The sequence below is a fragment of the Ornithorhynchus anatinus genome, chromosome 3 (assembly GCF_004115215.2).
Source record: "Ornithorhynchus anatinus isolate Pmale09 chromosome 3, mOrnAna1.pri.v4, whole genome shotgun sequence".
Classification (NCBI taxonomy): Eukaryota; Metazoa; Chordata; class Mammalia; order Monotremata; family Ornithorhynchidae; genus Ornithorhynchus; species Ornithorhynchus anatinus.
Genome location: NC_041730.1, coordinates 93668259 through 93689412, shown reverse-complemented (window position 1 = coordinate 93689412; position 21154 = coordinate 93668259). Strand labels below are relative to the sequence as shown.

Genomic DNA, 21154 nt, shown 5'->3' with positions numbered 1-21154 from the left:
TACAGTAAGTGCTCAATAAATACGATCGAATGAATGTGGGGCTCACAGTCTCAATCCCCATTTTACAGATAGAGGTAACTGAGGCCCAGAGAAGCGAAGGGACTTGTCCAAGGTCACACAGCAGACAAGTGGCAGAGACGGGTTAGGATGGAGACCCTAGGAATTAATTAAGGAGGTGCATGGGGATGGAGTCATAGGGTGGTCTGTCTATTAATAATAATAGTAATAATATTAATGTTGGTATTTGTTAAGCGCTTACTATGTGCAGAGCACTGTTCTAAGCGCTGGGGGAGATACAGCATAATCAGGTTGTCCCACGTGAGGCTCACAGTCTTAATCCCCATTTTACAGATGAGGTAACAGAGGCACAGAGTAGTGAAGTGACTTGCCCACAGTCACACAGCTGACAAGTGGCAGAGGCGGGATTAGAACCCATGATCTCTGACTCGCAAGCCCGTGCTCTTTCCACTAAGCCACGCTGCTTTTAGTAGATTAATGGGAAGCGGGATGAGTCGATAATGTTTACCAGGTTGACTGCAACACGGTGAATGGTAGAGACCCCACAATTCAGAAATGGCAACAGCAGCCCCAAATTTAAGGACTTGAACGAGGGTGGTTTCAACTGTGATGAAAACATATATTTCCCAGTTTGACGTGACAACTAAGAGACGTCTGCAGGGTCACTGATATCGTTACATACTATTCTGCCTTTAAACGATTACGATAGATGACTTTGACCGGCATTAACAGATCTGCGTTTCCCCTCACTGATGGTGTACTTGGAAGAAATCGCACGGTTCCCAAACGCACCAGCCTCAAGATCCTCCTGTTGAAATGAGCTCAACTTCATTTCCCACTGTCTTTTCCAAAGATGTTGCCTTGTACTCCAAACAGAGTGGAGAACGTAAACTTCCATTCGATTCCATATGCATTCATTCATTCAATAGTAGTTATTGAGCGCTTACTAGGTGCAGAGCACTGTACTAAGTGCTTGGAATGGACAATTTGGCAACAGATAGAGACAATTCCTGCCCGATGACGGGCTCACAGTCTAATCGGGGGAGAAAGAAGGACAAAAACAAGACAACAAAGTCACGATAAATAGAATCAAGGGGATGGGCACCTCATGCACAAAATAAATAGGGTGATGAAAATATATACAAACGAGCACAGTGCTGAGGGGAGGGGATGGGAGAGGGGGAGGAGCAGAGGGAAAGGGGGCTTAGCTGAAGGGAGGTGAACCAGTGAGAGCCTTACATGGTGTCCCGCTTCCTCGTTGCTTAACATATTCGGATCGGATGATAAGACTGGAGGGCCTGGCTTTTTGGGGACGCTGGGAGACTGTGGGGCTGCCTTGCTCTGATTTACGAGTTCTTGAAGCGTGTCCGTGATACACTTGTAGCTGTTTAGCCTGCAAAGAACGGAAGAAAATACCATCGTACGGGGAATCAAATTCAGCCCTTGAGCAAGAGCAAGAGAATCGGAGCGTATAAGCAGACACTCAGAGGTCAGAGTCCCACCCAATACTAAAAGGACCATATATTCAAACACCTCTTCCGGTGTCTATACGCTCACAGAGCGCAATGAAAATGGTCAACACGCCTAAGCGCTAGCTAAGTGTTTTGAAACGCCTGCCTGGTTGCTGAACCTGATCTTTTCCTTAGACCACTTTCATAGATAGAATCTTCTCTTCAAAAGCCACAGAGCATTTCGGGAGTCACACTAACTAGCCTTACCCTTAGTGCCAAGCTTTGAGTGGACACCACCAATGTTTACGTTTTCATAAAAACCCACTCCAGATATCACCTTGACCTAGTCTGCGAACTCAGCATCGAACACCATCCCTAGACTTTAGCTTGTTGTGGGCAGGGAACGTGTAACTCTGTTACGCTGTACCGTCCAGAGCGTTTAAAACAGTGTTTTCCACCCTTGAACTCAGCATCGAACATCAACCCTAGACTTTAGCTTGTTGTGGGCAGGGAACGTGTAACTCTGTTACGCCATACTGTCCAGAGCGTTTAAAACGGTGCTTTACACCCCGTGAGCACTCAGTAAGTATCGCTGCTTGACTGAGTGATTCTCAAAGATGAAGTTAATGAGTGATTAATTTGTAGTGACTTGTGGAGATGGACTCAAAATGCTTAAAAGTGGGCATGATTTTTCACCCGGGAATGAAACACGCAAGTTGGAGGAAGGAACCGAGTTAATGGTTTTACCCTCACAGACCCTCTGCTGTTCTAAGCTCGGGGGTAGATTAGATTGGGAAGCAGCGTGGCTCAGTGGAAAGAGCCTGGGCTTCGGAGTCAGAGGTCATGAGTTCGACTCCCGGCTCTGCCACTTGTCAGCTGTGTGACCGTGGGCAAGTCACTTAACTTCTCTGTGCCTCAGTTCCCTCATCTGTAAAATGGGGATTAATTGTGAGCCTCACGTGGGACAACCTGATGACCCTGTATCTCCCCCAGCGCTTAGAACAGTGCTCTGCACATAGTAGGCGCTTAACAAATACCAACATTATACAAACTAATTAGGTTGGACACAGTCCCTGTCCCTCATGGGGCTCACGACCTTAGTCCCCATTTTACAGATGAGGTAATAATAATAATGATGATGGTATCGGTTAAACACTTACTATGGGCCAAGCACTGTTCTAAGCACCGGGACAGATACAAGATAATCAGGTGGCCCCATGTGGGGCTCACAGCCTTAGTCCCCATTTTAGAGATGAGGTAACTAAGGAACAGAAGTAACGTGACTTGCTCAAGGTCATACAGCAGACAAGTGGAGGAGCCAGGATTTAGAAACCAAGTCCTCTGATTCCCAGGCCCATACTCCACCCATTACGCCATGCTGCTTCCCAAGCTAATAACAATAATGATGATTGGCTTTGTTAAGCGCTTCCTACGTGCCGAACACGGTTCTCAGCGCTGAGCCCTGTTCTCAGCTACTGATATGAGGCACGGCATACCTCGATCACTTTCAGATTCAATGCTAGAATACTGGCACATAACAGAGAACAAATCAACTTCATATAAAACCTTTTCCTAATTGTTGGGACTATCTTACCAAGGGGAGGGGGAGAAAAAAACCTATAAGGAATTTCTGAAACGCCACTCAGTTGTACAGTTACCTCTCCTGGAAAGCCTGCAGGCCTGCCGCATCTTCTTCCGGTTCTCCGTGTTTATAGAAATGGAGTCCAAGACCTTGAGGGTCCTTTTTCTCGGCGGCAGTGAGAGAGAGTTCCACAACACCCTCATAGAAGCGCACTGACAGGAAGCAAAAGCAACGCAGGGTTGTTACATCATTTCTGTGTTAGTTATTTGGCTTGGCTCCAAACGGCATTTTTTTCAGCCGTCATAACGTTGGCATTCGGGATTTGTTAAGCGCTTACTATGTGCCGAGCACTGTTCTAAGCGCTGGGGTAGATACGGGGTAATCAGGTGGTCCCATATGAGGCTCACAGTCAATCCCCATTTTCCAGATGAGGTAACTGAGGCACAGAGAAGTTAAGAGACTTGCCTATAGTTACACAGCTGACAAGCGGCAGAGCCGGGATTCAAACCCATGACCTCTGACTCCCAACCCCGGGTCTTTCCACTGAGCCACGCGTCATCATCCTCCTACCCCTACTAAAGGCCACCCCCACCATGGTGGAAGGGGATGAAATAGCTATAGGAGTAGGGGCACGCCTGTCCAGGTCACGCCGTGAGTGGAGACGGCTTCTGAGAGAAGAGAATCCGCGTGGCCTAGTGGAACGAGCATGGGTCTTGGAGGCAGGAAACCTGGGTTCTAATCCTGGCTCTGCCACTTGCTTTCAGCGTGACCCTGGTGAAGTCGCTTAACCTGTCTCTCAGTTCCTTCATTTGCAAAACGGTCCACTCCCCAACCTTAGGTCCTGAGGTTCATGTGGGAAGTCTGCCCGTCCAGATATCTAACCTAGAGCTTAGTAAAGTACCTGGGACACAGTAAGTGCTTAAGATCTGTAATTGCTTTTATGAAGGATAACCCGGGATCTCTCAGTGGAAAGAGCCCAGGCTTGGGAGTCAGAGGTCGTGGGTTCTAATCCCAACTCTGCCACTTGTCCGCTGTGTGACTTTGGGCAAGTCACTTCACTTCTCTGGGCCTCAGTTACCTCATCTGTCAAATGGGGATGAAGACTGAGCCCCATGAGGGACAACCTGATCACCCTGTATTCCCCCAGGGCTTAGAACAGTGCTTTGCACATAGTAAGCGCTTAACAAATACCAACATTATTATCTCTCATGTTGGAAGGGCTAGGGGGGGATCCCAAAAATGGCTAATCTGAGTGACAGCGACCACTCCGGCTACTGCCCGGCTGGCCCACCGATAGTGCTTTGCACAGAATTGGCACTAAGGTGCCGTCGCTTTGACCCTAAGTAGATCTCTGTTCGTACAAGTCTTGCGCTCCCTTGGTAACGTGCGGCAGCTCTTGCCCGTCTATTCACTGGTAGCACTGTGTGAAGCCCATTAGCGTTATAACCGAGTCTCGGTCTCGATGTCTCGGTCCCAAAGTCTTCACGACTAGGCCAAGCCTTGTCTTTTGGGCCTAGAGCGTGTGGTACTCGATATGGCATCGATACGATCCAGAAGAACCGATTCCATTAAACAATCACGACGGCTTCCTCCCTCAGTGCTTTGAAAAACCAATTCTACTTTGGAACTTTCAGCGACTTGGACTGTAGCCTGCATAGCTTCTAGACCGGAAGCAGGGAGTGGCTCTCTTTATCGCCAACTGTACTTTCCAAGTGCTTAGTACAGTGCTCTGCACCCAGTAAGCGCTCAATAAATACGACTGAATGAATGGAGGAAAACCGGGACAAGCAGGGTGGCCTAAGGGTTAGAACCAAGGCCTGGAAGTCGGATGGACCCGAGTTCCAACCCCAGCTCTGCCGCTTGTCTGCTGGGTGACTTCAATTCTCTGTGCCTCAGTTACCTCATCCGTAAACTGGGGATTAAAAATAATAATAATTGTGGTATTCGTTTATCATTTATCTAAATGAATTCATAAATATACTATCGGAATTTTAGAAATTACGACATAAAAATGGAATAAAGGGGCACTCAAGACAAGTAGTGTTTAGAAGAGAACTGTACATGGAACATGCTGAAATGGGTAAATTCCAAACCGGTAGCTTTAGACAATCATGGAAACATGAGGCGTCACCCCCAGGAATACGGGAGGGGCAGGGCCTCGGGCAATTAACTGGCACAGCCCATCCTTGTCCTGTGTTTCGTGCGTTCTCGGCCAACATCGCAGGCTCTGCTTCTGGCTCGACATCAGGCCAGAGTCCCGACGGCTCCCACCCGCTCTCTGGATCCTGGCTTCGGGCCAGGGGCCATCATCTACTGACTGCGCCGAACTGGGGGACTGGACCGCTTGTACTTCCAATCAAACAACCGGAATGTGCGGAAATGACTGGCCAAAACCAACGGTTAACACGATCACATATTAAGCTCAATTTGGGAGGTGAGCCGATCATTCAGGAAGGCACTGAGACTCATGAATAAAGAAAATCAAGGTCAGAGATAATAATAAGGATGGTATTTGTTAAGCGCTTACTATGTGCCGAGCACTGTCCTAAGCCCTGGGGTAGACACAAGGTAATCCAGTTGTCCCACGTGGGGCTCACAGGCTTCATCCCCATTTTACAGATGAGGTAACTGAGGCCCAGTGAAGTGACTTGTCCCAAGTCACACAGCTGACAAATGGCGGGGTGCCGGGATTAGAACCCACGACCTCTGACTCCCAAGCCCGGGCTCTTTCCACTAAGCCGCGCTGCTTCTCTAAATGTGTATCCATGTTGCCATAAAAGGGGGTGATATCACAAACATCCCCCCCACAGAAGCAGCAGGCCAGGCAACTTCCCATTATAAAAGCAACCAGAAATTTTCTGTTTCTCACCTTGTCTGTACTGGGCACAGACATTGGAAAGATCCACTTGATGACTAATTTTCTGATACTCTTTCAGTGATTCTCTCAGCATCCTTTCCTTTTCAGATTTGCTCTGGACATGTCGGGAACGTTGGAGCAGTTCATTTGCCTACGGGTAAAAAGGCCACAGCTGAAATCTCACAACGCCTTCTCAAATTTTACCAAAAATGAAAAACAGCAGGTTTGACAAATGCTACACATAAACAATGCTCTAATAATACGTACGCTATATAAACAATATACAAATAATTATGATCTGCATATAACAGTAAGCCCTTTAACAAATACTAGGTATTTGTTAAGGGTTTGCGATGTGCTAAGCATAGTACAGTGCTGGGGTAGATAAAGGATGATCAGACTGGTGGACACAGCCTCTGTCCCACACGGGGCTCATGGTCCAAGTGGGAGGAGAACAGACATTTTATCCCCATTTTTCAGATGCGGAAAGTGAGGCCCAGAGAAGTTAATGATGATGATAGCGGTTTTTGTCAAGCTATGTTCATTCAATCGTTTTTATTGAGTGCTTATTTTGCAGACCGATTTGTACATTCCAAGCGCTTAGTACAGTGCTCTGCACATAGTAAGCACTCAATAAATACTATTGAATGAATGAATGAATGAATATTGTGTGTCAAGCACTGTTCTAGGCGCTGGGATAGACAGAAGTTAGACAGGTTGGACACAGTCCCTGTCCCGCATGGGGCTCAGAGTCTTCACCCCCATTTTACGGGTGAGGGAAATGAGGCACGGAAAAGTGAAGTGACTTCCCTAAGGTCATAAAGCAGAGAAGGGTCAGAACAGGGATTAGAACCCAAGTCCTCCTGCCTCCCAGGCCGGGCTCTCTATCCACTAGGCCATGCTACCGCCCAAGTTAACTGACTTGCCCAAGGTCACAGAGAATGCAAGTGGTAGCGCTGGGATAAAGCACATTCTATGCTGTTCTTCAATCCTTTTACACATTTCGTAGATGACAATGTCATTATAATATAATTACAGGATTCACTTTCGATTCAGCATTAGCTGGCCTGACGTCAGGAAGCACAGCTCTTAGATAATTCAGTTTTCGGACTTCAGACGTAGCATCTGAAAAATGTCACCCCGTCCCCTCAGCCTCACCCAAGTGCTCCAACTGACGTACCTTGGAACAAACTGCATCGTCGGTGCTGTAGAGAAGCGGGCAAATGTCCTGTAAGTGAGAACTGATGCCATCCACGGCAGCATTGTCTCGGATATAACAGTTAATAAGAGATGCGATTAAGGCTCCAGTGAGCTCCTTATCTCTAATTACCAGGTCTTTAAAAGTAGTTATCTTCAAATGCTCCTGATATTCCTATGAGGAGAAAATTATAAGTGCAGGACATTAAGTCTCTCTCTCTCTCTACACTAAATAGGAGTCTTTATCCAGAACAAATTTTGTTTTCCCAGCCCAAACCTACCAAGATGAATTAAATCATGTATGCCAACAAGAACGGTCACCGTTTTGTAATGACTATAAAAAAAGGCAGTTGTGACAAATAGGCTCAGAAATTGAGGCAAATTATAAGGGGATAGAAATGTGATAAAAAGTATCATTCGGCCACTCAAAAAAAATTTGAAATCCTGGTTGTAGCAAACTTCACTTCGGGAAGTTCTCTTCTCTGCCATAAATCACCCGTCGTCGGCACCCACCCCGACAGCTGGCTCCCACTCAAACCACCCCAGTCCTCACAAAAGCCCACAAAAACCGGATGTACCTAACAAAAGCCCGATTGTTCCGAAGAGAGAAGAACCCTACCTTCTGAAGTTCTCCTACGATAACATTGAATTGATGTTCACAGAGGAGTTTCCACAAAGCCAAAGCCTGGTAGGTTTTGCGAACTAGCTGTTGGATCCCTTGTAGGGAGATCTTTTCATTCACTTGTGCCTCTGCTGATGACATAAAGATTAGGTATGAATTACGCTATCATTACAATAATTCCAAAATTTTTTTTTTTTTTTACCTATTGTTTATGCTGGCATTTACTGTTGGTTCTGATGGACCCCATTAAGCTCGCCCTTCCCAAATGCCATCTAATAGCAACTCTTAAATGTTTATTCATCGACCCTGGGCACTTGGGCACGTTCGACACATTATCCTGCACTTACTAGAGAAGCAGCGTGGCTCAGTGGAAAGAGCCCAGGCTTGGAAATCAGAGGCCATGGGTTCGAATCCTGGATCTGCCACTTGGCAGCTGTGTGACTGTGGGCAAGTCACTTCACTTCTCTGTGCCTCAGTGACCTCATCTGGAAAATGGGGATTAACTGTGAGCCTCAAGTGGGACAACCTGATTACCCTGTATCTAGCCCAGCGCTTAGAACAGTGCTCTGCACATAGTAAGCGCTTAACAAACACCAACATTATTACTTGTCTATTTACACTGCCACCCTGCACAGCTGTAATATTAACAATGCTATTGTAATATGAATTGTGTAGGACATGAATTTTAGTTTCCACAGCTGTGGGACTGATTTGTTAATTTTCCAATTATTTGTGGATCCCTGTCTCTGTTATATTTGAGGACTGGGACTGTTTCTTTTACTCCTTATGCTCTCCCCAAGTACAGGGTTCAGTGCTTTGCACATAACTAACTAAATCTCCCCACCTCCAATATGTCCTTGGGGCATCTGCCGCACCCCCAAATCCACAGCACTTAGGAACCTATCTTTACATTATATAAATTACCTACCATATTACTGTCTGCTTCCCCCTCTAGACTGTAAGCTCGTTATGGGCAGGGAACGTGTCTGCTAATTCTGTTGGATTGTACTCTCCCAAGTGCTCAGTACAGTGTCCTGCACATAAGCACTCACTAAATACCACTGTTTAATTGGTTTAGATACAGCCAATAAATTCACAGTGCTTTAATCTTATCGAGTGCTGTTTTTTGCATAGTGAACACCTAATAAATACTACTACTATTAATAATAATGATAATGATGGCATTTGTTGAGCGCTTACTATGTGCCAAGCACTGTTCTAAGCACTGGGGCAGATAGAAGGTAATCAGGTTGTCCCACACGGTGCTCACAGCCTTCATCCCCATTTTCCAGATGAGGGAACTGATGCCCAGAGAAGTGAAGTGACTTGCCCAGAGTCATACAGCTGACAAGCAGTGGAGCCGGGATTAGAACCCAAGACCTCCGACTCCCAAGCCCGGGCTCTTTCTGCTAAGCCAGGCTGCTTCTCTGTTTTCCTTAGAGAACGTATTTTTCCTCCTTTTAGAATGTATGCTCGTTGTGGGCAAGGAGAGTGTCTGCTCACTCGGTTGTGCTGCACTCCCCCAAGAGCTTAGTACATTGCTCTGTATATAAGAAGCAGTGTGGCTCAGTGGAAAGAGCCCGGGCTTGGGAGTCAGAGGTCATGGGTTCGAATCCCGGCTCTACCACTTAGCTGTGTGACTGTGGGCAAGTCGCTTAACTTCTCTGGGCTTCAGTTCCCTCATCTGTAAAACGGGGATTAAGTCTGTGAGTCCCATGTGGGGCAAACTGATGACCCTGTATCTCCCCCGGCGCTTAGAACAGTGCTCGGCACATAGTAAGCGTTTAACAAATACCAACATTATTATTGATTGATTAATAATCAACTGATTGATTAACCTTATTCCACACTCCCAACTGCGACGAGGGGGACAGTACGAATTCAAGCCATTTTCTGTCCAAGTACACTTACCATGGAACTTCCTCTGCAGTTCCTGCTGCATCTGTTGAGAGTTGCTGTTTTCAGGACGCATGAATCCTATTAGCCTCTGCTGCACTTTAGTAGTCGTGCTAAACCAGAATCACAACAAAAGAAACACACCCGATCAGATTTCTCCTGCGGTGTTAATAACGGCTTCGAGGTATTTCCTTCAATATATCAGAATTGCAAAGTACACATAAATGGATCTTAAAGTATAGCACGAATTCAAAAGGATGAATTAGCAAGAAAAGCCTCGCGGTTCTGCCTTCCCCCCACCCCAAGTCAGGTATGAGTTAGGTAGCAAACACATTCCTTTTGAATTTAAAACATGTCTGCAAGTGGAAGAAAAAAAAAATCACGAAAACTAGGTGCCAAATGGCATCAGGTAGCATAGCAAATTGGTTCTTATTGCAGAGAATCAAGGCTTTTCTGTCATTTTTATTCAAGAGAAAACATGGTTTCAGATTTGGGAAATGAGATTCAGTTAACTCAACGAGAATTTTTCATTGGTTTCAAAGACAGACAGCTGACTGCGGAGATCAAATAAGGAGGCGCTGCTCTTTGATTCCAGTATTATTAGCAGTACTTTCAGGAATTGCTGCTTAATTTGAGATTTGAAAACATCTTTCAAAATCTGCTTAAATGGAGAAAAACCAACGTAGGTGCTTTTGACTAAATAGTGCCTTAGCAGAAATAGTCTGGGGGCAAAGTAATATACTTTATATCCTAATATAAATTCTAATTCTAATTAGTGATTCTAGTTCTTAGTATATTCTAATATCTTAAGCAATGAAAAAAGAGCATTTTGAGTATGAAGAAAAATACACATATCTCTACTTACTTTGGGTTCCCAAGAGACCCTCCTGCAAATTGGGAGTTTCTGTCCAAAAATTCTTGTAAACCTTTAAGCTCGTAAAGCACCGACTCAAGCAGCTGAGACGATACACTGCTTTCCACCTATAACATGAAGATTTTCTAAAGTTTGTGACACTGAAGAATTTTATATAACTAAGGATAATCAGCGATTACAAAACTAGTATTTAAAAAACGCTGGCATTGTAGGCACTAAAAGAAGTTAATGTACAATGAAGCTTAGTATATGCAGCCACTAAATAACATTTGAAGCATAATTAGAGCATGTAGTTTGTTCACAATACAAAAAATGCTTAAAATTCACATGTCCATGATATGTTTTATTTAGAAAAGGAACTCAGGGAAGCAGCATGGCCTAATGGAAACTAATTCTCTTCCCCTCTTCAAAACCCTACTTAGAGTTCACCTTCTCCAAGAGGCCTTCCCAGACTGAGCTTCCCCTTTTCCCTCTGCTCCCCCTCTACCCCCCTTCACCTCTTCTCAGCTAAGCCCTCTTTTCCCCCCTTTCCCTCTGCTCCTCCCCCTCTCCCTTCCCCTCCCCTCAGCACTGTGCTCGTCCGCTCAACTGTACATATTTTCATTACCCTATTTATTTTGTTAATGAGATGTACATCACCTTGATTCTATTTATTGCTATTGTTTTAACAAGATGTTCATCCCCCTGATTTTATTTATTGCTATTGTTTCTGTCTGTCTCCCCCGATTAGACTGTAAGCCCGTCAATGGGCAGGGACTGTCTCTGTTGCAAATTTGTACATTCCAAGCGCTTAGTACAGTGCTCTGCACATAGTAAGCGCTCAATAAATACTATTGAATGAATGAATGAATGGAAAGAGCATGGGCCTGGAAATCAGAGGACTTGGGCTCTAAACCCAGACTCCACCACTTGTCTGCTGCGAGACTTTGCACAAGTCACTTAACTTCTCTGTGCCTGTTACCCGTTCTGAAAAACAGGGATTAAGACTGTGAATCCCATGTTGTTAAGAAGGTAAATAGCTATCTTTCCAAAATATCTTCGGGTGCTTAGAAGAGAAGTCCAATTAGTGGTTAATAGTGCAGATTTAATGAGGCTTTCTTTTGCGGTTAAACCGGACTGAAATTGCTGTCAAATGTAACTACTGGATAGTTCGGGAATCGGTAAAAGTTAGTTAGCATTTGGCATTTACATATGGCATCCCTCTTATTCTAATCGACTCAAACAGGAACACACCACATCATAATCTCTATCAACTCACGGAACTCAACAAAAGCATCTGGAACTAAACTCTTCCAGGGGATTAAAACCCAAAGCAACACACAAAAGAGACTCCGGTGATGGGAAGGCAAAAGGTGCTGAAGGAAGACACAACTGGGAGAGTTCTAAACATCTCACTTACTGCAACGATCTCTCTGTTGCCACTCCGGAACACTCTCTCCACAACTAAGCTTGCATCCCAGATATTTCTGAAAGGAGAAATAATTTAAATATTTTAAAGAATTTACAAAAACAGCGTCATCTACTGGGAGTCAGAAGGTCCTGGCTTCTAATCCCTGCTCTGCCATTTGTCTGTTGGGCGACTGCGGGTAAGTCACTTCACTTCCCTCTTGACTCAACTGTAAAAATGGAAGATCGCAAGCCCCACGTGGGACATGGACTGTGTTCAAACTGATTATCTGCTATCTACCCCGGCGATTAGTACGGTGCTTCACAAATACCATGAAAATATTTCTGACTCTGCCACTTGTCTACTGTGTGAGCACGGTCAAGCCACTTCTCTGTGCCTCCGTTTCCTCATCTATAAAATGGGGATTCAAGGAACTTATGCTCCCTTCTACTTAGATGGTAAGCCCCCAACCTGATTAACTTGTACCTACCCCATCGCTCAGAACGGTGTTTGGACACATGTACTGAGTGCTTAACAAATACCATAATAATAACAAATAAAGAAATTGAAACCATAGAGAACGGATACTGGAAAAGGACAAACCCATTTACCCAAAAAGATTTTTTCCTTCCCTAAAACACATCCTTGCAAGACACAAAAAACTAGAGACGGTACAAAGGACTGAAAAAAAGATTTGAGAGTTGCCATAATGCCTCTCCCGGGAACGACTCACCCTATAATTCGAGAGAAGTAAATGCAAATGCCGTTGTGTTTTCCAGAATATACCAACTCAGGAGCAATCATTCCACCAATGTTTGCGCCAGGCTGAGACCCCGGACTTCCGGGAGCAAACATCGGAGTTGACATGGTAGGAGGGTGCACGCCTACGACACAAAAAACAAACCAGGAGAAACACCCAGGTTATCCTCAGTGATCACAATCATTAGACTTGGGGGCAGGGATTGTGTCTGCTATACTGTTGTGGTGTACTCTCCCAAGTGCTTAGTGTAGTGCTCTGCACACGGTAAGCACTTAGCGCATACGGCTGACTCTGGGGATTGGCCAGGTGATCAAAGAGCCGCGCTACTGTTTAACCTTCATAACCTGAATAAGACTGGTCTCAGAGTGCTGGGCCCAGAGAGAATGAGTTCCGGTCACCCTGCACTTAGATACGGGTAGGGGGAATGATGAGGACAGGACTGAGCTCTTCTAGACTGAACGCTCCTGGTGGGCAGGGATTCGGTCTTCCAGCTCTGTAATAATAATTATGGCATTTGTTAAGTGTTTACTATGTGCCAAGCACTGTTCTAAGCGCCGGAGTTGATACAAGGTAATCAGATTGTCCCACATGAGGCTCTCAGTCTAAATCCCCATTTTCCAGATGAGGTAACTGAGGCACAGACTTGCCCAAAGTCACACAGCTGATAAGTGGCAGAGCCGGGATTCGAACCCACGACCTCTGACTCCCAAGCCCATGCTGTTTCCACTAAGCCAGCCTGCTTCTCTACTTTCCCGGGGGCTTACTAAAGTGTTCTGCGCACAGTCAGCACTCAATAAATATCACTGATTGATTAAAATGGAAGGCAATGGACAGAGTTTCTGGCTCTGAATAGTTTACTTTGGATAGAGTTTCCCCTCAATAAAGTGAGCTGGTGGGTCGATCGGCTGCTTACAGTGAGAAGCAGCACGGCTTAGTGGATAGAATGTGGGGGTCAGAAGGTCCTGGGTTCTAATCTTGGCTCTGCTGTTTGTCTGCTGTGTGACCTCGGGCAAGTCACTTCACTCCTCCGTGCCTCAGTTCCCTCGTCTGTAAAAGGGGGACTAAAACTGAGAGCCCCATATTGATCAGGGACTGTGTCCAACCTGATTAGCTTCGGTCTCCCCCAGTGCTCAGTACCATGCCTGGCCCCAAGTAAGCACTTAAATACCATAGAAAATAAAAAGTGAAAAGAAAAAGGAGGGCGACTAGCCCCACTTCTCCTCGATTTCTTTGCCAGGGCTGCCCGAACCTGAGGTGAACGGCAGAACTGATACTGGCCCACGGGACTCTTACAACTAAACTTCAGGACTGTGAGCTCGTGTGGGCAGGGATGTGTCTATTGGTTGTTTTATTGTGCTCTCCCAAGCGCTTAGCACAGTGCCGTGCACACAGTAGGCGCTCAATGCAACTGAATGAACGCCTTTGCTCCTCAGAGGTGTAACTGAGGGATCCGGGTCCTTTTCCACCTCTGGAAATACTGGCCTGGCCGATAACTGCCATTTGTTCTTCTCGCCCCAATTACCTCCAAGTCAACATACTACGGCTCCATCAAACTGAGGCAAGAACATTTCTAAGAGAACTTCTATTAACGAAAACGTGAATGAAAAAGAACTAGATACAGATTAAGAGCTAAAAACGGAAACAGCAAGCTAATTATCAACAGTCAGGGCTTTATCAAAGTAGTCTCTAAAACACAAGGGACAAGTACCTTGAGCTGGGGACCCCAAAAAGCTTGCATGAGGGTATGGACTTCCAACGGGTAGAGGGGAACCTAAAAATAAAAATCAAAATACTTCTGTCAGACTTCACCATTTTGAGCTCTCATGGTCCGAATAAATGAACGTCCCTCCAGTGACCTAGAATACACCCAGGAAATAATCGCCTTTTTGAAAGAACCTCCCGTTCTGATTTCATAAATGCACTTCAATATTTAAGCTACAGTCAGAATCCGAGCAGAAATAACCTTCGGCTGACTGGTGCCGACGCTGCTTTTTCGGGAAGAAGAGATGCAGCAGAGAGGAGAGATATACTCCCACAATTAGGTTAGATGAAAGAACAGAGAAGTAAAGGCCACCTTCTGAACAACGGCACCCTCTGATTGCAGGGTGTGATTTCTACAGCCGCGGTGAGAATTCGGAATTAGCCACGGCCGTGAACCGTAGCCACTACGACAGTGTGAAGCTTGTCTCCGGACAGCTCATTAAATACTCAACCATTTCCATCCTTCGACCCTTGGAGTAAGATGATATAAGGTGCGTTAGAATCGGCTGAGTCGCTGGGGGACCACCTGGGCAAGGGCAGTTCAATAGTATTTATTGAGCGCTTACTATGCGCACAGCACTGTACTAAGCGCTTGGAATGTACAAATCGGTAACAGATACAGTCCCTGCCCTTTGACGGGTTTACGGTCTAATCGGGGGAGACGGACAGACAGGAGCTGGGGCCAAGCACTCGTTAAACAGCACAGGGACCCAGCTCATTCTTAGTAGTAAGTCTAATTATTTTTTGTCATCAAGCCAAAGAAATGGATTTATACACAGGAACACAACATGGCCACTTGAAGCAACGTGGCCTGGTGGGGCGAGCATAGGGATGGGAGTCTGAGAATCTGGATCCTAATCCCAGCTCTGCCGCGGGTCTGCTGTGTGAACTCGGACAAGAAACAAGTTCTCTATACCTCGGTTTCCTCATCTGTTCTCCCTCCTAGTTGAACCGTGAGTCCCAAGTGGGACAGGGACTAAGTCCAACCCGATTATCTTGTAATTAGCCCAACGCTTAATTCAGTGGTTGGCACAGAGTAGGTGCTCAACAGACACCACGATTATTATTATTCTGCTCACACTGGTGAATTTAAACTCACGCGCCTCAAGCTTTGGTCTGAGGGAGTTCTCCTGGTGTTCTGCACCTACGGCTTTGCTACTCTGAGGAAACTAGGTTGCTTTACAGCCAGTGTAAGCAGGTAACAATATCAATAATGATTTTCATTATTGGGATATTTGTTTAGGGTTTACTCCGTCACTGACACTGCACGAAACAATGGGGTAGATATCAGATAATCGGGTGTGTTACTGTCCTTGTTCCACATGGGGCTGGCAGTTCAAGGGGGATGGAGAACAGGTGTTTAAATCCCCATTTTTCACTCCTCTAACGCCAAGCCAGATCTCGTCCATGTCGCCGCTGACCTCTTGCCCACGTCCTGCCTCCGGCCTGGAACACCATCTCTCTTCAAACCCGACAATTTCTCTCCCCGCCTTCAAAGTCTTATGGAAGGCACATCTCCTCCAAGAGGCCTTCCCTGACTAAGCCCTCCTATCCTCTTCCCCCATTCCCTTCTGCGTCACGCTGATTTGCTCTCTTTATTCATCTCTCCCTCAGCCTCACAGCACTTATTCAGTGCTCCGCACACAGTAAGCGCTCAATACATACGACTGATGGATCGATGAGGGAACTAAAGCATAGAGGAGTCAAATGACTTGCTCAAGGTAACACACAAGACAAGGGGCATAGCAGGGTCACAATCCAGCTCCCCTGATTCCCACGCCCATGCTCTCTTCTAACTCTTTCCACTAAGCCATACCGCTTCTCTATCAGTCCCTTAAGAGACGCTTCTGCAGAGACTTGTGGAGATGTCAATGTTGGAGAGCCATAGGAGAAATTCTCTAGAAATGGAAGGAATCCCTTGTCTTGGGTCAATGGACAGCAGAGCAAAAGAAGACGTGAACCGCTGCTTTACGAAAGTAGCTTTTGATAAAAATCCAGTTTCGATCACTTAAAGTCTCTTTGATGATGCATGCTGTGTTATTTTTACGATGGACTCAAACGGTGAATTGCAATCAAGGCTTAGGAGGATCTGCGAGCCCGTTGTTGGGGAGGGACTGTCTCTATCTGTTGCTGAATTGTACACTCCAAGTGCTTAGTACAGTGCTCTGCACATGGTAAGTGCTCAGTAAATACGATTGAATGAATCTGTGTGTTTTGGAGATTTGAGATAAGAGGAAGAAAAATTGAGGGAATGGTCTATGGCAAAGCAAACTCCAAACAGTTCTTGATTCTTTACTCCTGCCAATGCTTATGCCTTCACCCAATCCTGGACCAACCTTGTCCCTCCGCTTGGCCAAACCTCAACCCTCTCTATCAAACCCCTTCTGGGAAGTTGTCTTCTGCATGAAGCACTTTCTTTAAATGGTATTTGTTGAGCATTTATTATGTGCTGAGCACTGGGGTAGATTTTTTTTTCCCCTCCAGGTTGGACACAGTCCCTGCCCCACATGGGGCTCACGGTCTTTTGTCCCCATTTCACGGATGAGGCACCTGAGCACAGAGAAGCTAAGTGGCCTGCCCAAGATCACACAACAGACAAGCGGCAGAACTGGTACTAGAACCCAGGTCCTCCAGACTCCCAGGCCTGGGCCTGGGCTCTATCTACACTGCTTCTCAAGTAAATCTAGTCAGAGTCCCTGTCCCACATGGGGCTCACAAGTCTAATTAGCAGGAAGAAAAGATATTTAAACTCCATTATTCAGTTGAGGAAACTGAGGCACAGAGGAGTGACTTGCTCAGGGTCACACAGCAAGTGAGTGGCAGAGCCGGAATTACAGCCCAGGTCCTCTGACTTCCAGGCCCGTGCTTTTTTCACGAGGCCACACTGCTTCCCGACTATCCTCTTCCCTCTGCCCCCTCTCTGCTCCTCCTCCGCCCTCTGCTCCCTCCCCCTTCACTTCACCTCCCCTCAGCTAAGCTCCCTTTCCCTCTGCTCCTCTCCCTTCCCCTCAGCACTGCGCTCATTTGTATACATTTTTATTATCCTATTTATTTTGTTAATGAGCTGTCCATCCCCTTGATTCTATTTATCGTGATTATGTCGTCTTGTTTTTGTCTGTCTTTCTCCTCCGATTAGACTGTGAGCCCGTCATCGGGCAGGGACTGTCTCTATCAGTTGTCGAATTGTACATTCCAAGCGCTTAGTACAGTGCTCTGCACTTAGTAAGCGCTCAATAAATACTATTGAATGAATATCCTCATTTTATCCTTGCACCGATCTCCAAAAGCCACCTCTTCATCTGCTTTATATACTATTAATGATAGCAGAAATATTAAGTGTCACAAACGCAACTAGAATATCAATTAAGACAAGATACAAAAAAGACATCTGAACATATCACTTAGGCCAACTGTGGGAACTCTGTACAAAACTGTACAATAACAAAAAATAACAGGTATATAGACGTTAGTCATTTGGGGAAAAAAACCTCTTGTGAAATTGTAGTTAGACATTTTTAAGGGCCAAACAGAATCAGAGTAAATTATATTTCAAGTTTCACACTCACCAGGATAAACTGGAGACCCCAAGATGGGCCCGACATTATTTGGGGGAAGAAGTGATGGAAATCGCATCTGTGCCTCTCCACCATACCTATTTTTCAATTGACCAAAAAAAAAAATTATTGTTAGATCAATTCAGAACGTTTACTAGGCCCGAAAGCCCCGAATATTTAAAATGTCAGAGTTCACAATGTATGTTATATGGTTCGTCTTATCACAAGACATGTACATTTTACCTTTAATATCACTGTTGCTAGTAAGATCAATCAATGGTATTTATTGAGCGCTTACTGTGTGCACAGCACTATACTAAATGCTTGGGAAAGTACAATAGTGTTGGTAATGATAATAATGATAATGGTGGTATTTGTTAAGCGCTATGTGCAAAGCACTGTTCTAAGCGCTGGGGGGGGGGATACAAGGTGATCAGGTTGTCCCACGTGGGGCACACAAGTCTTCACCCCCATTTTACAGATGAGGTAACTGAGGCCCAGAGAAGTGAAGTGACTTGCCCAAAGTCACACAGCTGTCAAGCGGCGGAGCCGGGACTAGAACCCATACCTCTGACTCCCAAGCCCGGGCTCTTTCCACTGAGCCACGCTGCTTGGGCACGTTCCCCGCCCACGAAGAGCTTACAGTCTAGTAAGAATGTTGGGAAAGTCTTTTTTTCATTAGCAAAGGCTTGAGTTTCTTTTCTCAACTTTAAAAGAAAGCACTTAGTTGTTTTTCAGAAAAAAATAGTCGTATTAGTAGTTAGTAGTGGCATATACACAGCGCTTCCTGTAAGCAGATCACTCGACTAAGCACTGGGAATGACTTCACAGGTGCCAATTAGACCGGGAAAATGTTCTTTGGGTGCGGGGAGGGTGTCACCTCACACATCAAAAACATTAGACCGAAAGCCCATCACTGGGCAGGGACTGTATCTGTCGCCGAATTGTACATCCCAAGTGCTTAGTACAGTGCTCTGCACATAGTAAGCGCTCAATAAATACTATTGAATGAATTTATCGATAGCCCTGAAAAGTTTCTTATTATTATTAATGATAATATTTAAGCTATTACTCTGTGCCAAGCACTGTACTAAGCGCTGGGGTACTGTATGGAGAGATTCTGTGGGAAAAACTGAGCTAGCGCAGTCAAGGCTGCCCCATCCTGCCTCGTTAATTGTACAACGCCGGCGTAGCGCCAACCCTGGGTGGGAGGAAGACGGACCTGCCGGAGGAAGGAGGCCCCACGGCAGTACCGAGACCGTAGGGTGAACGACCGCCAAGGCCGTACCGCCTCTCGAACCTTGGGGCCCCGGGGATATCTGGAAGGGAGCGTCGAGTCAGGTGGCCGATGTCCCCCCCAGGCAGGACCCCCTTTGTTCTTGGCATACCCGAGGGGATATAAGGCGCTGCACGTGGGGGGAGGGTGCAGTGTGATCTCTCCAAGTCCGCCGGCCGCCGCGGACTGTTCCATAAGCACCCCTTTGTTCCGCTCTAAATAAACCGTCCACCTGGATTTATCCACCCCTTTCTTTAGTATTCCGTTACAATCGGGGGACAGGCAGACTACGCAGCCTCCGGTCCCGCCCGGTACAGGTAGATACAAGCAGAGCAGGTTGGACACGGTCCCTGTCCGACATGGAGCGCAGAGTCTCCATCCCATCCCCATTTTACTGATGAGGGAACTGGGGCCCAGAGAAGCGAAGAGACCTGCCCAAGGTCACACAGCAAGCAGGTGGCAGAGTGGGGATCGGAAGCCGGGTCCTTCTGACTCCCAGGCCCGGGCTCCATCCACTAAGCCTCACTGCTTCCTACGAGTCGGTACCCGCAGGGATGCCCTCCCTCCTGCTCCGGCTGCACGAAGGTGACTCTGTGAGCCTTCCTAACCCTGTCAGGGATTTGCCTCAACGTCGACTCAATCTGGCTTCGGCCGCGGGGCCCAGTGAGTTCACGAACCGCATCCGCGTGCCGGGGTCGACTCCGCCGACGGATGGAAGCCTCTCCCAGCCTCCCCCGCAACTCTACCAGCAGGGTCGACAATCCCTCGATCTCAAGCCCACGGCCTGGGCTCTATCTTGGACGCTTCATCTCCCGTTGGTTCTTCCTCCAGAAGAAGAGAGGACCGAGGTCGGCCGAAGGCGAACCGACGACCTGCCGTCGGCCACCAGGCTTCGCGACGAGAGGAAGGCCGGGGGGCAGAGGGCATACTTACCTTTCCTAAGTACTCACAACCCTCCTTAGCACTTAGGCACGTATTTTATATACTTCACGACTTCCTATCTGTCATTTATCATCGATAAAGAAGGCCTCCTCTTGGCGTTCGGCTGCCCCGCTATCACTCACTCGGTGGGCAGTATTTACCGAGCACCCGGGTGAACTCCAACGTCGTGAGGGGGCTCTGCTCCGGGCGCTTGGAAGAGGAAAAACTTGGTTCCTGCCTCTAAGAGGTTTACAGCCTGATGGGGGAGACTGGAAGACAACACGATTCGGAGATGCAGTTTCAAATCCCGCGGGCACGGCTGGGCAGGCGTTACCTGAAGAACGCCCGGGTTGCCCAAGCGGAGACTTCTCTATCGCAGGCAGCCGTAGAGCAGGCGAGGATGAGACAGGTGGCACAGGCTTGGTCCTCCTGTGGGGAATAGTCTTTTTCATAATTCCGAATATCTTTCCACACGCTTTATTCACTCATTCACTCAATAGTATTTATTGATCACTTACTATATGCACAGCACTGTACTAAGCGCTTGGAATGTACAATTCGGCAACAGATAGAGACAATCCCTGCCCATCGACGGGCTTACAGTCTAACTCGGGGAGACAGACGGACAAAAACAAGACAACTTATTCGCAATAGAGTCAATAGCAAGATGGACTTTTCTCATATCGACCGGATTTCCCCATTTTGTCTCATTGCCTTTTTTTAAAAAAAAATTGGCATTTGTTAAGCGTTTACTACGTGCCAGGCACTGTACTGAGCGCTGGGATAAAATACAAGCCAAACAGGTTGGACACCCAACGTCCCCCAACTCTGCCAGCAGAGTCGACAATCCCACGACCTCAAGACCACACCCTGGGTATTATCCTGAACTCTTCATCTCCTGTCGGTTCTTCTTCCACAACGTATCCAAGACCCCTCCTTTCCATCTAAATACTAATAATAGTGGTATTTGTTAAGCGCTTACTATGCGCCACGCACTG

At 46.6% G+C, this 21154-nt stretch overlaps 1 protein-coding gene across 2 annotated transcripts in view; it reads right to left on the bottom strand.

The window, feature by feature from the left end:
- Nucleotides 1-21154, bottom strand: part of NUP155 (nucleoporin 155) — a 56619-nt gene that overhangs the window by 8973 nt on the left and 26492 nt on the right. Inside the window, exons 15-26 of one of the 2 annotated variants that reach the window (XM_029060688.2) lie at nucleotides 20491-20585; nucleotides 17972-18057; nucleotides 14353-14415; nucleotides 12618-12768; nucleotides 11897-11963; nucleotides 10489-10604; nucleotides 9639-9736; nucleotides 7725-7858; nucleotides 7089-7280; nucleotides 5921-6059; nucleotides 3128-3263; nucleotides 1258-1411 (exon numbers count right to left, since the gene is read on the bottom strand). In XM_029060688.2, the coding sequence (XP_028916521.1) occupies nucleotides 1258-1411; nucleotides 3128-3263; nucleotides 5921-6059; nucleotides 7089-7280; nucleotides 7725-7858; nucleotides 9639-9736; nucleotides 10489-10604; nucleotides 11897-11963; nucleotides 12618-12768; nucleotides 14353-14415; nucleotides 17972-18057; nucleotides 20491-20585 (1431 nt within the window). The remainder of the gene's footprint in view (nucleotides 1-1257; nucleotides 1412-3127; nucleotides 3264-5920; nucleotides 6060-7088; nucleotides 7281-7724; nucleotides 7859-9638; nucleotides 9737-10488; nucleotides 10605-11896; nucleotides 11964-12617; nucleotides 12769-14352; nucleotides 14416-17971; nucleotides 18058-20490; nucleotides 20586-21154) is intronic. The other variant, XM_029060689.2, reaches the window with a different exon arrangement.